At 34.8% G+C, this 17,164-nt stretch overlaps 2 protein-coding genes across 3 annotated transcripts in view; both read left to right on the forward strand.

Annotated features, from left to right (window-relative positions):
- med27 (mediator complex subunit 27) overlaps positions 1–17,164 on the forward strand; it is a 124,706-nt gene that overhangs the window by 22,225 nt on the left and 85,317 nt on the right. The gene's annotated exons all lie outside the window — the stretch shown is intronic.
- On the forward strand, positions 12,270–16,437 carry LOC130233785 (uncharacterized). Of its 2 annotated transcripts, XM_056463988.1 has the most exons (5): positions 12,270–12,612; positions 12,758–13,050; positions 13,131–13,286; positions 13,771–13,863; positions 15,955–16,437. In XM_056463988.1, exons 2-5 carry the CDS (start codon positions 12,955–12,957, stop codon positions 16,258–16,260), a joined length of 651 nt encoding a protein of 216 aa, XP_056319963.1. In that variant the 5' UTR covers positions 12,270–12,612; positions 12,758–12,954; the 3' UTR covers positions 16,261–16,437. The 2 variants fall into 2 exon arrangements, with proteins under 2 accessions (XP_056319963.1, XP_056319964.1); XM_056463989.1 differs by lacking the exon at positions 12,270–12,612 and having other exon boundaries at positions 12,682–13,050.

The raw sequence follows: 17,164 nt of genomic DNA on the forward strand, positions 1-17,164 counted from the left end.
CCTTACCGCCTCACAGCAAGAAGGTCGCTGGTTTGAGTCCTGGCTGTGCCAGTTGGCATTTCTGTGTAGAGTGTGCATGTTCTTCCCGTGTTTACGTGGGTTTCCTCCGGGTGCTCCGGTTTCTTCCACAAGTTCATACACCACAGGTAGATTGGGTAGGCTGAATTGTCTGTAGTGTATGCGTGTATGTTCTGGTCCTCCAGGTTGGGGGTTAAGTGTTAGCTTGATGACCTACCTTGTAAAGAATTAGATGTTATGAAACACAAACATGGTGCAACTAAATATTAACATTGATTTAAACAGCCCTGGGAGTAAGTAAAAGTAGGTAAACTATATTTTTATCAGAAGCATAGACAGTAACATACTTGTACAGTACAATATATAGTTTATTACTTTAACTTACTCCCAGGGCCGTTTATATCAATGTTGATATTTAGTCACACCATGTTTACTATCTTTTTGGGATCTTCCCATAGGCACAATGATTTTTTTTTTTTTTTTTTTACTTCACAGACTGTATATTCTATGCCACTACCTCTAAATCTAACTTTCAATGAAAACAAACAGCATTTTTACATTTTCAAAATACTTAATTCTGTGTGATTTACAGTGTAAAAAATGCCACCACAATATAAGGAATACAGGGTATATGCCAAGGTTATTATAGTTAACGAAAACGAACGAAAAAACAAAAACTAGAATTGAAAAGTAAAAATAAAAGTAAAAACAAGAGTTTTAAAAAACAAAACTAGAACTTGCAGAAACTGTATTGTGTGCATACAAAACTGTCCTTCGTTTTCGTCTTGTAAATGTATTTAATACATAAGCCTAGAAGTAAATTTATTTACTTCACGATGCCCGTTTTACGCCAGGTGTTTGAGCCATACGGCACATCGTAATCTGTAATCCTGATGTCATTGGCCAGATCAAGCTGGTCCCCCTTCAGTCAGTTCTCGCTGTTGCTCCCGCGACAAAAGCAATGGCTGGACATGACAGCAGCACAGTGACAGCATTAAATATGACCCGAGCAGACACTTAAGAGTATTAATTGAACAAATTTTTTTTTCCGTATTAGTGATCCTGATTGTGAATGAATCTTCGCAATTCTTTTTAACCAGATATTCTAAGTAAACTGGTTGAACTAACCAAATCGAACTGAATTATTTGAAATAATTCACGTCTCCAGTAAGCACTTATCCACAAAGACTTACTTTTTAATATGCCTGATACCCCCTCTGACTAGAAATAATCCAGTTTCCCAGAGTTATTCAATTATTAGAACAATAATGTTACACAGAGATCTGAATTTTTTAGAACAGGTGAACTCATAATGCGCATGTGTGATTTAGTGAACCGAACACAAACAGTACATGACAGCCTGCTGTGACTGAACTAAACTTGAACAACTGCAGCATGGCTTAAGCGAGGGTTTAAATGAGAGGATCTGGCAAAATGTCCATTTATTTCACAACAGAAAGTCATAATGGAATTTAAATAAGTAAATCATGCTTCAGTTGGGTTGCAAAACTTAATTCAGATCAAACTTTTAGATCATGCTGGTGTGTTATCTGACTGAAAATATGATCGCTGATTACATATTTTGATATGTTGAGCCCCAACATTGTCACAAAAGATCCAGTTCACAGAAAGGATCTGAACTTTCCATCACTACTGTGTATCTAAGTCCAGAAGCAGCCGTGAACACATATTGAGCGGTACTTAGGCCTGCTATCTTGTGGGCTGTTTTATATGAATTTGAGGATGGGTAGATGGTAGTGTTCATATGTCCTCTGAATACAGGTTCAAAAAATATATCTTTGGTTGAGTTATTATACAATATTCTGATTTTTGTATCGTGCACCTAACAATTAATCTAGTTTATATAAGAAAAAAACTAAACCTAATACTGAAACTAATAACTAAACTAAAGCTAAGCAATTTCAAAATATAGAAACTAATAAAAACTAGTAATTATTAAGTACTAACTGAATTTGAAAACAAAAAATCAAAACGAAATAAAAACTAAAACTTATGAAAAATCTAAAACTATTATAACCTTGGTGCGCACACACACAGAAACACTTAATTATTGACCTGTATCTAATGTATTTGTTTCTAAATTTTTTAGAATTTTTTTAAATTGACTACATGCTGTATAATGTATCAAAGAATTAAAATAATTTAGGTTTTGTCTTTTTTTTTGTATGTTTTTAAGTTTCTTTTCCATAACATAAAGTGCAATAAATTTATCTGACTTTAACAATTCTCTTCAATACTCTGTGTATAACGAAATGGTTTACCTAAAAAATTGTCATTTGTTTGTTGTTGTTTATTTAATCTTTATGCTGCTTTCATCAAATCAAAAAGGGAGAAAACTTAAAATTAATGAACATGGTTCACAAGATCTCATCTCCAATTATTGGATCCTATTCAAGTGGACACCTTTTTTCTCATTTTTACAAATAGAGTTTTGCTGTCAAACTTGATAGAACATTTTGTGTTGCCTTTCTTTAGAATTTGAACATCTATGTGGAAGATCATCAGTGAATAACATCTTAAAGGTTGAGCATTTAAGATATCGTACTTCAGAATTCATATCAGGCTACTTTTTATGGTAATTCCCTAAAACAAAACAGCATATAGCAGAACTAATTTCATGTTTGGCTGAACAGTCCCTTTAAAAACTGTTGTGATATTGGCACGGCCCTCTCTCCTTCTCCAATCTCTGCATGTAGAAACTTGTTTAAATCCAAATAGGTTTCCTGCATGGAATATGTCTGATCTCATTTGCGTTACCCATAACCCTGATTTATGAGAACCAGGCATAGAAAATACCCTAGACCTTGTGATCTCTGGCTGATATTTAAAAATTAATTAACCCCCTGACTGCAGTATCGCAGCTTCTTCCTCTCTCCACCCGTCAATCTCCTTCCCTCGTCTACCTTCCCTAGTTTTGAGGTGCCTGTTTTTCTAGCCCTCTTTGCATGGGGATTAATGTCTTAATTATCACGTGTGACTAAATGTTTTCAATTAGACCATAGGTTATGCATATGGATGAAGCAGAATTTATGTACTGTTATCTGGTGCTTTGTCTTTAGTTCATTTAATTTGTATTTTTTTTACATTTATTTATTAATTAAATAATTACTAAAACTGATCTTACTGAAAGCAATGATAAGCTCCGGTCAGTTTTGGCCATTGTGCCAAAACTATTTTTGAAATTATCCTTTTTAAAAGTTTCAAATAAAAAAAAAAATAAATATTTTTTTTAATCAAAAATGTTTATTTTGCATTTTATATTAGTATAATATTGTATTTTATTAAAGAAAGAATATTATTGCGTTGCTCAGTTACAGTCACATGTTCAAAATGGAGAGACGTGGAGAGCAAAATAGAAAACGAAAAAAAGAACAAACTATACCTTAAAATGAAAACTACCATGACAAATTGGATAAAAAGAGATTGTTACGCTTAAACCACACTATTATCACCATACTTTTAATCAACTTCCAATGTTTTTAAGCCATATCATTAATTAATCATTATCGCCACCTAGTCACTTTCACTTTTCATAGAAAGATTACAAATGTGGGAGAAATACAGGAAAATGCATACACAGAAGAGCGGATAGAATGGTAAAATACGGTAGAAATAATACGGCAAAAACTGCAGGGTTTATAGGTATAAGTTGCATACGTTGGCACACACGTTTTAAATCAAAATCATTGAAAACAATAACATGCAGTCACACAGCCAAGTATAGAGTTCATGTAGATGTAACTGTTTAGATTTTAAATTCTTTTTATCAAAATAAACTGTCAAATCATGCGGACAGTTGAGGACAAAAGCTATAAGAATATTCTGAAAAATTCTCTATATTTGTTATTGTCATTTATTATTGATTTAACTAATTATTTTGCCAAAATTAGAGAGATCACACAAAAGGTGTTTATTTAAGTATAGACCTGAATATATGTTAGATAAAATAGAAAATTATATTTGGATAAAAAAAATCCAAAAAATTTATTTTATATACTTGATTATAATGACTCTTAACCCTGTTAAAACTGACACATGAACAAATAGTCAGAATATTCACATTTTTTGGAACTAAAATATTTATTAATCCTTCTATCAAGATCCATTTTTCAAACCATATACATGTTTTTATAAATTTATTATCTATTATATTGATACTACAGGCCTTTTGGTAATTTTTTTTTTTAACTATTTTAATTTTAGTTGCAAAAAAGTTTGCCCATAACATTTTGATAAAATAGAACATTTCAGGCAGTTTGTCTGTTTATTTTTTTTTTAACACAAAACATTTTATGGTCTTTTTTATTTCACTTTGTGAGAGGTGTAATTGCATAAACAATTGACTGAAACTGCAAAGACAGACCTTGCACCTCTCACAGTATGATTGTGAAAATTATTGCATTTTTAAGTTCTTTTGCCCTTTAGGACTCCCATATCTATCATTTTGTTTTGACAAATGTAATGCAAAAAGTACAAAACCTAAACCCGCATACCCCTCAGTAAATGTGCAGTTGCGCCCATGAATTGGAGTACATAAATTCATGTGGATTCTGCCGTTAGTCCGCAGGCCAGGTAGGCGAATCAAAAAATAGGCTGCATATTTACTTATGTGTGGGTCGTGGGTGGATAAGATAACTTTAACTAAATTTTCTAAAATATTAAGTGTTTTAAGCAAATTTATCTGTCAGACACAAACTGGAGTTCTCTCATCCTTCCAACTGAGTTGGTTCTTCTGAGGTAAACATGTTCAGTGCTGCGAATACTTTGTAAAAGCATGACCTGCTTGTTCATATTACTTTATTAAACTAATTAATTTGAAACTGCCCGACGCAGTAGATGATTTTGTCATTAATAGTGAAAGCAGTTTAATATAGGCTTCTCTGAAACTGGGATATTACACTTCAATTTTGTTTAGGCTAGATGATTATTTTATTTAGCGAACCGGCGCTGAAGCACATAGCGGACTTGTTTTGAAACATTTTACCTCAAATGTTATTCGTTGTTCTTGTTTATCTAGTAGATAACAGACCAACAAAAATACATTAAATTTAGGATACAAAAATTCAGCATTTCTGGAAAAAGAGTTCTTGATTACATCTGTCTGGTTTTAGATTTTCATATTTCACTATGCTCCAGATTGTTTCTACTTGGTGGATGGACAGATAATGAAATAGAAGATAAAAGCATAAAATCCTGGGTACAAACCAGCTTATTGATTGGCAGACAAAAATAATTCTGGAGCTGGATAGCAGAAAATGCCCCTTCCTTTCAAGAACGGGTAGTAAAACTAGTGAGTAGCTGCTTTCAAAAAAACCTCTTGCATGCAAATGGATAAGCTAAACCTATTTTAAATATATTTAAAAATAAAAGTGATATGTTATTGATATGTTTCTTTTTTTTTTTTTTTTTTTTTTTTTTTCTTTTGTTGTTGTACCTCATTTTAATTTTCTTATTATATAAAGATGGAGACTGTATCTGTGTTAATGCTGGCTCACACTGTTTTTTTTTTACATGAACATGGCTCCCATGTCATACTGTAAGATCTCAGCTGTCACAAAGTCAGACTGAACGAAAATGAAGATGCGCCAAACACGAAAGAAAATGCGCCCGGAGTTTGACGTCAACCACCCGTAACACTTTCACTATTCCGCGTTCTGAAATGAATCCTCACAGAAAAATAAACAAATTATATTTTGTTTGAGCCTGTCCACTACTCAACTGTGCGGGTGGATGACTTTGTTGCGCCCTGTGGAAAATAAGAATTTAATTAATGCTTCACTGTAATTTTTGTATCACAAATCTCTGTCATATATTTGCAAATTTTTTAGTATGTCATTATTTTAAAGATTATGTCTTGAGCATCTGATTTTTCCTCGGTGCTGATGCGCTTTCATTTTCTCCATCCCACTCGTGGAAAGTTCAGGCGAGGGAGTGTTTAATAATCACCCCCTGACAGGAAAATATACATTTAGATTTCTAAGAAAATATCTTAATATTAAAAAGGAAAGTTTGATCCTGACCATAAATGTAGCCTATTGTCAGCAAGCATCAGTGTTTATTGAAATTGAGAATTTTTTTTAAATTAAGATAAGAAATATTGTTAGAGCAAGTCTTGTGTCTGCTTTGGGAAATAACGCTCGTCATAGATGTCACAGGATGACTGATCATGAAGAAATGTGTAGTCTGGCACATTTGTTACCCATGACAAGTCAAGATTTTATCAAGACAAAATTGCATAATCTGACATTGTGACTTAAGTAACCGACAATAAAAATTGTGTGATCTGACTGGGGCTTTACAGGTTGCAGGGGTTTCAGTGTAAGTCATTTCTTAACGATTCAATTTATGTAAAATGCCAAATCTTAAGAAAATGTTTTGTTTCTTTTAAAAGGAATGTTTACCAGGAATAAAATTGACTGGTTTCACTATAACTGATGTAAAAGATGATTTTTGCCTCATATAGTCAGAATTAATGTTGTTGGTTAAAGTAAAAAATGATTATAAGTGGTCTGTTTGTACATTCTCCCCGTAGTCTAATTCTCAAAAGTGAACAGAACTGAGTTTAACAAATTGAGTCTATTTTCCCCTCAAGGCTGTGTAAAGTTTTTGGGTGTTTTAGAGAAAGACGCACTCATACAAATAGTCATTTCATCATTTTCGGGTGCGGGGTTGTAAGCGGCGGATGATCAAAGAGGGTTGTTTCAACTTGCACTTAATATTCGTTACATGATTCATGATTCGTTCCCTCCTCTGCAAAGCTTCTTTGAATAGATATTGGGTTTGATGGGCGTCTGCAATTAGTTGCATGGAATAATGCAAGACTTTTTCTCTGCATAGGAGTTTTCTGGTTTTGCTTATAATATTAAATGCAAAAGCATGATGCAGTGCAATTGGAGCATTGCAGAGATCTGATGGATGGGGCTGGCCTCATTAAAAGTACCATTTTTAAGAGGACTTTAAAGAATTAAATTTGTTTTTTGGATGTAGCTGGACATAATGCGATAAATCATGGATACTAAAGCACTTGATTAATAAATATCCAGCACAGGCTCATCTGAAATATGTGCGTCATATTTCTTCTATGTGCACAGAAGAAGCCGCAGCCGTGCTTCATTCACGAAATGTATAGTTTGTCTAAAGCAACATATACAAACTATATAGTATACTATGACCAGGGATAAAATCAGCCAACACAGTCATCCCTCCATAGTAAAAAGTGTCTGCTGGTTTGTTTACTTGTGGGAGTTCCATTGGCATTTTCCCGTACGTTAAATCTGACCAATCGGAAAGAAGTTTAGGAGATGCGTTCAATAACATCTGGCCAATGAGCCATGTGGATTTTGTCACGACTGCATTTTGGTTCTATTTAACTGGTTCGGACCAAAGCCAGCAGTGTGGTGTGAAAAGGACCCAAAAATGGCAGAAAAATGCTACAATGTATTTGGTCCCTTGGTCCTGACCAAATGAACTGAATCACAGATGTGAAAGCACCTCTAATCACTCTTAACTTCATTCTTAGTCTTAACCGCACAGTAAATGCTTTTAGACATGCTTTTCTTTAATATTTAAAACATACATCTTTTGTTAAAATATTGTGTACTAAAGGATGTCATTCACTTTTTTTTAGCACATTATATATATTTCAAGTAAATTATTTCAATTTTTTCTTGCATTTGTGTTGTGCATTTGCAGACATTATTTGCAAGCCATCTTAGCTTGGATTATGTCCTGATAATGTGCTATAGGGCAATGCAATGCTTTTTCCTGTGCTTCCATGATTGTGTCTGCTTCCAGTGAAAGAGGCTGTCTTGTTCTGTTTCGTTTGACGGTGACATTGATTGTGTGTGCTTGTCCCGTGCATCCTCTCACAAGTCAGATTCTGACCCCGCACTTTAATCTTCATCTGCCCCAATGTGACTACACACTCAGCTGCCTGACAACATTCTGCCTAATGCCTGTCTTGTCCTCGGTGTCTCTCTCTCTCCGTTTTCTACTCATTCCCTGCTGTCCTCCATCTCTTTTGTCCTGTGCTCTCTTGTCCTGTCCTCTCTCTCTCTCTCTCTCTCTCTCTCTCTCTCTCTCTCTCTCTCTCTCTCTCTCTCTCTCTCTCTCTCTCTCTCTCTCTCTCTCTCTCTCTCTCTCTCTCTCTCTTTGTGAACTATAGGTTTCTTTGTAAATCTAGCTGTACATTTGTGTGATAGGAAACACAGCTGGAGGACAAGATAGGTTTCATTCTGCCCTCTAATTGACAAAATATCTTTATTTTTTTTATTTTATTTTTTTTTTATTTATTTATTTATTTTAATTTGAATTTAGCCTTTCAACATTTATCTTTTAATATTGTTTACTCACTGTTAACATGTAACAGTATTTACAACCTTTCTTCCTAAATAAATTCAGTTAGAATGTTCTACATGAAAAAATTGTGTCGTCTGAAATGATAAAAATGTTTAAATATAGTTTTCGAAGGAGGAGTTTTTATTTATTCTCACCAAAGCTTATCAATAGGGATGGGCAATATGGACATAGGCCCACACCTGATTCTTCCCCTAAGCACTTCCTCTTTCCCTTCCCCTTGGTGTCCCAATTTTCTTTAGCTTGAAGGCATAGAGCTAAGGGGAAGGGCTAGATACCCCTCGAAACAGAGATTTTTCAGGACCACATTCGAAACCAAGGGGTGAGAAAATATCTCAGATTACACCACCTACAATGACAGCATAGCTGTGCACGGAAGTAAACAGATGCACAGATTACCATTTTTTTTTATCATTTATATGAATTTTTACAACAAACAAGCAAATGTTTTAATACATTCATAACTGCGTTCCTGTTTTACCATAATGTTAAAAAAAAGCTAAAATAAAAAACGCCAAATTTTACTATCTGTAATGCATAATAATAACTCCTGTATAGCAGTCCCGCAACATTGTCACTCGATGACACTTGAATACCCTGTCAGAAAAGTCTAGTGGCTGGTAATGAGCTTTTTACAGTGTCTGCTATAAAGTTAATATTGTTTTTTTGTGTGTTTACATAGATGAATATGGCCTTGGTGTAAATGCACAGTAGAGTTACGAGCTTATTGCCACATTAGATCGTTATGATAACAGATCATTACCTTCAGTGATTTCCTGAAGATAAATACCAAAAATAACACAACTGGAATAACTACAGCAGTCGGGATCGTCGATGTCATATAGAGTAAGAGATCACGTTGACATATGATGACGTGTGGAGGTGTTGTAGTGGTCTCCCATTTCTTAGGGGTACATTTTGAAGCCCTTCCCCTTCACACTCTGTTTCAAGGGCCAAGGGGAAGGGATAGGGCTACAAAAATCGAATTGGGATTGAAGTCATGTGGTGAAATTATACTTGTATTGGGGGGAAAATATCTCAATGTCAATTTTCCAGTATCGTGCAACCATACTGTATATAGTAGAAATGGAAAAAATATACACATATGAATCATTTTTATTTAATATAAGTAGAACGTCTGTAAAATATTAGTATAGGGTAAATTAGCTTGAACTCTCAGTTTGAAATGAATCAAACACATTAGAATTATGTCAATATTTATCTTGAAATGTTTGAATATTATAAACATTTAAGCAGCAGCATCTTAACATTGCATTCACTAGCATTTTCTCATTTCTGTGAAACACTAACAAACCTATGCAGCTGCCAGAGGCCAATCTTTAAACCAACGGTGATTGGTCTGGATGTTTTTAATGCACCAAAACTCTCTAGCCACTTGACATTCAAAGTTGCCTGAGCCATCTTTACAGCATCTTGTCATCTTGTTTGTTGTTTTTTATTTTTCTCCCCTTACCTTGTTATGTAGGCTTTTTATTTATTAGCAAGGGCTTTTTATACAGCTGGAGCCCAGCTTTCCACCGCACACTACACTCGTACAAGATCTGGCCCTTACCAAGTAGGCTCATTAGCTACGAAAAGGAGATTCAGTTAATTAAAATAATTCCCCGTTAACACAGCTGCTTTGGTCAGCCAAATTAAACAGGGGGAGTGCTGTGCCGTCTGCTTCTCACTCAGCAAACGTCGCTCCGCTGCTTCCAACATGGCTAATTAGCTCAATAGGAGGAATATTTTAATAGCAATTAATGAGGCACGGGCCTATGCGGGCTCTAATTTAAGAGCCGGTTTGTGTGGGAGAGCATGCCGATGAATCCCGAAGCCTGATGAGATCGCTTTTGTCGCCGCTTGTGTTGCGAGCAGCCGCGCGTGTTGCTGCAGGACTATTGATTTTCTTAAGATTTCCCAGCAAGCCGGCAGCCCAGAACACTGGTACTGTAGAAAATACTTTGGAGGTGTAGTTTTTTAAGCTATAAACTACTTGTTATTGAACATAGTTTATCCAATATCACATTAGCCTTCTGGTAGTTAGCTTAAAGCATAATATTGCGAAGCTTGTTTTTTCTGCAATAAAAGGACATGCAGAAATGTTCAATAAAAGACTTTAACTGTATTTGTTGAGAATTAAAATGTTTTGCCCAATCTGACAATTCTGTCATCATTTACTCACCTTTGTGTCTTCCAAATACATTCATTCATTTTCCTTCATCTTAGTCCCTCGTTTATCAGGTGTTGCCACAGCATAATGAATCGCCAACTATTCCAGCATATGTTTTACACAGCAGATGCCCTTCTGGCCGCAACCCAGTACTGGGAAACTCTGTTTTGTTTTGCATCCACACACTATCACTGACAACTTAACGCATCCCGGACGAGCCCCCATATGTTACACCTGGCTCAAAGATGTATCATTAAGGGAGTCGACACGGCGAAATAACATCAAACATATTTATTCTAACACAATTTTATTATTTACTTTATTTGTTTTTACTTTTTGACATATTTTGTTTTGTCTATTAAGAAAAGTACTCTAATGCATTAATCATGACTAATAACGTATAAAAATAAAAGTTTGTGTTACATAATATACTGTATGCATGTGTTGTGTATATTTCTTATAAATGCGCACATGCATGTATTTTAATGTATATAAATATTAATATTTTTCGATGATTTTGTTATAGTTATATAATTTTATGGCGTCTGTGTGTATACGAAGATAGATAGATAGATAGATAGATAGATAGATAGATAGATAGATAGATAGATAGATAGATAGATAGATAGATAGATAGATACACTCACAGAAATGATTCATGGCAGAGTTAGTTTTTATGCATTTACATCTATTTGACTTTATTTAAAAACTAATATTTTTAAAATCTATACATTAAAAGTAAATATACTCTAAAAGATTTAATCAATTATACAATTTATTTAATGCAATTAGTTAATAAATACTAACATTGTTTGAATAATAAGAGTTATAAAACAAACAAGATTCTGTTATTTAAAGTTTATGTGATTGGTTTTCATCAAAGTTATGAAAAAAAATCAATTTGGAAACAGGAAATGACATCACTTTCGCTGGACACAAGCCCTCGGGATATTGTGGGAATCCATCACACACATGTTGGTAAGTAATCCGAAACATCCTTTGTTGTATGGCTCCTGTTCTAATTACTTTTTTTATTTAGCATCGAGTATATATAATATTAATCCATTTATGGTGAGTTTTATGTAGTTTGTGATTTTTTTAAACGGTTTTATCGTACATTGGTTTACCGGAGAATACAGATGCCCGTTAGAATCATAACTTCAGTAAGCTTAGCCAAACAACTTTAAAATGCATCAATTAATCAAATTAACCCCGAAAAGAACTTAAATTACACTTTCAGTTTTTATCGTACAGATAAGAGCAATACACCAATCCAATTTGTTAAGTGTCTACTTTTTTGGGTACACTTACAATAATAACAAAAGTGTGTGCTTTTGCAAAATAAGGAAAGTAAACAGTGTACGCATTCTTTCTTTAGTCTCTTCGTGAACCGTTTTAGCGTCACTAAAATGATCTGAAACTCCGCGAAAAATAAACACACAGCCATGAGACATATATCTGCAGAAAGCTTGACGTGTCTACTTTTAAATGCAGCGAGTGCATGTTGAAAACAAATATTGTTTGATAACGTAATCAGTGTGAAGCTAACACTATGTCCAGTTTCTCAGTCTGAGCTCATTATTTTTAATGCGATCCCGCCCACGAGGCGTTGTTATTACCATGTGAGACGCGTGCGACATGAACACTGGTCAGAAAAAAACTGCGGAATCTCCACGAATACATGAGAGATATACATGAGAGACATACCTGCATAAAGCTTGGAAGCTGCACTTTCCAACTCATTTTGAAAACAAATGTTGTCCCGCTTGGTTGTCCCTCTAACTCTCTCGGCAGAGCACGCAGCACGCCCACAAACAAACACAGCGCGCTGGCTTGAAAGATCATTTAATTTTCGTTCTCAGGAATAAGTTGGAATTATGACCTATTTAACCTCACGAGACCACCGTGATCTGATGCTGCTTTATTCAGAACGTGACGCATGTTATACGTGTTATTTATTGAAGTTTGGAAAGAGTTAACTAAGACTGCGATTATTTTGGGCAAAATATATATAAAAGTTCTTAAAATTTCAGATCAAAACTCAGGTGTGTTTTAATCAGCTTTGATCATATCCGAATCACCCTTTCTTCTGCATTAACCAATTTATGCTGGTGCAAGGTGGTGAAGGAAATTAAATTACAATTCAACAGAGTCATAGATGTCTATTTATTAAAATGTTTTTCTTCTCAGCCGAGCTGGACATCCTGAGGTTACAGTCAACTTTTTGAAGAATAAACGAAGAGGCCAGGAGAAGCCTGATGCTAATGTGAAAAAGCCCAGGAAGGCAGAAGTTAATTTCTGTCCAAGCATGCCCAGTGGTGAAAAAATAGAGAGTATGGAGGCAAAAAGAGTGGCTTTACTGACAGAAGTAAAAAAGAAGAAAAAAGATGCAGCATACTTTTTCAAGGAGGCAGGAGGTTCTTCAGGAGCCAGCAATTGCAGAGTTTGTAGACAGATGGCCAGCACTTTTTGACATCTGTGAGGTAAGTGTGAAGTGTAGTAATTTGTTCTATCAATGTTTACAAACATTTAAAATCAGTATCCTATGTGTTGTCTTTTACAGATCAACTTTGAATTTATGCGACTGACAACTGTACCTCTGACCTCAAAATTCCTTGGAGAACTGGACTGTCACTCTGGCAAACTGATAGAGATTTTTAATGCCAAAGGTGGTGCTGCAGGAAGAAAGATCAGCGCCATAATGGCCCAGATGAATAATGTACGTGTTTGTCTAATCTGATAAATATATGGTTTGTGTCATCTGTGAAGCTTGGGAAGCTCATATGTCAGATTTTTTCTCTGACTTCTGACGTTTGTGAGCTTTACTGAGGTACCTAGCAAAAACAAAATTTTACCAAGATTTTCTACCTAATTTGTAGTATAAAATATCTTAAAACACTTCCATAAAAATTTATTAATTTAAATAAAACAATATCAGTGTTATCGAAACTTGCTTTTAGCATTTTATACTGTAAAGCCTTGTATATAGAATAATAAAATTAAACAACAATTAAAATTAACTGAAATCAATGGGAGTTTACTTGCTTGATAGAAAGATGTAACAATCATCTTATTTTAAGGAGCCTGAAAATGAGTTTCCATAACAAATAAACTTTATAAGATTGTTAGTTTTTGCAGTGTAAAACAAGGTGATTGGTGTGGTCAAGAAGAGAAATGTCTTTGAATCTGTTGGCTTTTAACAGAATGAAGATGTCAATGTGAGGCGAGATTGTGTGATGAGCTGTCTGAGCATCTACCTCAATGAAGACCTGGACACACTTGTTAAAGAATATGTGGTATGTATCAGAATAGTGTGCCAGTAATTTTTCCATCTAGATAATATGGATTGTTCATGAGAATGGAATGGACATGAGGACACATTGACCACCAGTATTTCAACATTGAGTCCATTGGGTTGTTTTGAATAAAAAAAATCATGCAAGGTAAATGGTGGTAGAGCTGTCACTCTGAGGGAATTAAATCCGCTTGGTCCAGAGGAACCTGAAGATGAAGTTGTCCGGGTTCTGGCACCCACATGCCCCTTCTCCGCCAGAAACAACAATCCTCGCCTAAACAACAAGGTGATGACACAGACATTTCCTAGTGCTCATGAAGCTGAAATGATTTTACTGCATTGATATGATTTTGGAAATGTTTATTAAGAAGTGCCTTGTATCACCAGGATGCATGTTCTGGACTGTCTGCTTACAAACTCAAGCGCCTTGAGAACATCGCGCAAAAGGAAGCCTTCTTGTCGTCTCTGAAGATATGGCAAGTATGTGGACATTTTAGTAAAGGACTAATCAGCTGTTTTCCATTTCATTTGCCCTCTCCCTACCTCAGTCTCCACCCTACTCTCCTCTTAGTCTCTTTTTCTCTCCCTCCTGCTCTTTCACTGTTGTCCCCCACTGTACGGTCCTTCTCTCCTTCTCCTTTCTTTCTTTTGTATTTAATTGTTATCTTACAGGTGTAACATAGATTTTAAAAATATGTAAAATTAGATTTTGGTGGATTCTTGTATCTTTCTTTAAATTATAGTTTACAAAATATTGTAATTTCTGTCTTCATCCATTAGCACACCTTTTAGTATAATTATGGTTGCTGTCTAAACAGAAAAACAAGGAGATAATTATTCTTCTTTGTCTCTCTCTCTCTCTCTCTCTCTCTCTCTGTCTCTCTCTCTCTGTCTGTCTGTCAGTCAAAAGGTAGTGGAGGATCTGAGGCAGTCAGTGAAGCCAAAGCCCAATGCCAAAAGGTAAATAAAGCAGTACAATTAAAAGCATGGATCTTTTTACTGTTGGGGCTAATGGATGTGGAGTAAACTCTATCGTTTTATGTAATGATAGGAGCTTTATAGCAGTAAGTGACGTCATGGTGCACCTGCGGTTTATTAGAGTAATTTCATTGGAAGAAACCGCTTCATCAGGATGGAACTCTTAAAGGGATAGTTCACCCAAAAATGAAAAGTTTGTCATCAATTACTCACCTTCGTGTTGTTCCAAACCCGTATCACCCCCATTCATCTTTGGAACACAAATTAAGATATTTTGGATTTAATCCGAGAGCTTTCTGATCCTCCCATAGACATCACTGAAAATGCACATTTAAAGTCCACAAACATAAAGTCTTTATTTTTTATAATTTTTTCAGCCAAAAAGTATTCTTGTTGCTTTATCATGTTCAAATTGAGTGACCCATGTCACATGGACTACATTAACTATGTTTTTAGTAGGTTTGTGTAATTTGAATGTGCACTTTCAGTGGTGTCTATGGGAGGATCAGATCCAAAATATCTTGATTTGTGTTCTGAAGATAAACAGAGCTGATATGGATTTGGAACAACACGAGGGTGAGTAAAAATTTTATTTTTGGGTGAACTATCCCTTTAAGTTTCAGGCTTGATGGACATACTACACTCATCCTGACTTGATTGTCAGATTATAAATTGTTACATTGGCAGAAAGGTGCACAGCATTCATGAGAAGCATCTCCATTTTTAGTTAACTTTTTTTAACTGCATTTTTTTGTGGCAGGTTATGGGCTTCATTGGAAGAAAAATCTCTGCAGTCTCCCCGGAAATCCCTCCGTTCTAAAACAGAAAACCTCACCCCAAGTGAAGGGTTGACCCATAATCAAGTGAGAACAAGACTAATACTTGGATAAATAAAAATGCATTGTGTTGTTGTTAACTTATTATCCACAGCCTTGTGACTTTTATTTTTCCAGGCTTTTAGGGGGTGATCAGGTCTTAAGGTCATTACCCTGAACTTGCATCCATTCCATTCTCATGAATGCATATATGCTGTGTGCTTTAATGAAAAGATGTATGTATGTGTGCGTGCATGCGTGTGTGTGTAATATTATAAGTGTGTGTTTATACATTCCAGGACATTGAATCCAGAGAGGCAGAGGAAGACATGGCAGGAAAAACCATGGGCATCTACAAAGTACAATCAGAGGATCATGGTCAAGGTGATAGACGCTTCACTGATGTCCGTGTTGTGCTGGAAGGTGTGGAGGTTCTCCACAAACTGAAGAGTGTCACTCATGCATGCGTTATGTTATATGGCCTGATCTACGCGCTCAATTTGAACTACCCTAAAAGCCTGAAGTGTACATTTGAGGTGTACCAAAAAATCCTGATGGACCTGGACTCAACCAAGCTTTCCCCGAAAGTACAGACACTGGACTGAAAATGGATCTCGGAGTACAGTTTTATTTTTTATTTATTTATTTTTTTGGGTGTCCAAGCAGTCATGTGATGTTCGAGTGTGGCTGTGTAAGTGGGTTCATATGGATGGTTTCCTAAATGTTGGCTGATGTTAACTTGGCTCAATCCAGAGTTTTGTATCAAAGACAAATATAAATAAATCTGGAATTTTCCAGTTGGTCTATTTCAATGTGATGCATTGTTTAATTTGGTTTAGTATATAAGCATACATTAAACATGATTCAAATAAATGTTATTTATCTTTTTTTAGTTACCCCGATTTAGTTCTCTTAATTATTATGCAATTTATACAATAAACTTTGTGTATTTTAAATAAATACACTTTTTATTATTAATTTAGAATAATTACATTTTACATGAACTAATTACGTAAACCTGAGGATTATGCATTTAAAATAAATAGGTTTTATTATCCTTATGAAAATAAATAGTATAAAGATTATTTGGTAGATTTGTGTTAAAATTATGAAAAAAATATAAATGGGAATTTGTCATGTAATAAAATTACATAAATCTTAAATTTTGGATGAAATATTTCTGTGAGTGTAGATACATAGATATCTCACACACACACACACACACACACACACACACACACACACACACGAACACACACACACTATTCCTTTACCTTTGTTAACATGTATGCATGCTTTCATATTTAAATAATTATACACAGTACACATACAACTTGTGTTTTGTAAATGTAAATGCACACTTTCATTTTGTATGCAATTAGTTGCAATTAATCGTTTAACATTAGTCGTTGGATTATCGTTAATTATTGTTTGATTATGGTTAATCGTTAATTAAGTTGGAATTAATGTTTTAATTCATTTAACTAATTTTAAATAGACTAAATTGTT

Source organism: Danio aesculapii, chromosome 8 (genome assembly GCF_903798145.1).
Source record: "Danio aesculapii chromosome 8, fDanAes4.1, whole genome shotgun sequence".
NCBI lineage: Eukaryota > Metazoa > Chordata > Actinopteri > Cypriniformes > Danionidae > Danio > Danio aesculapii.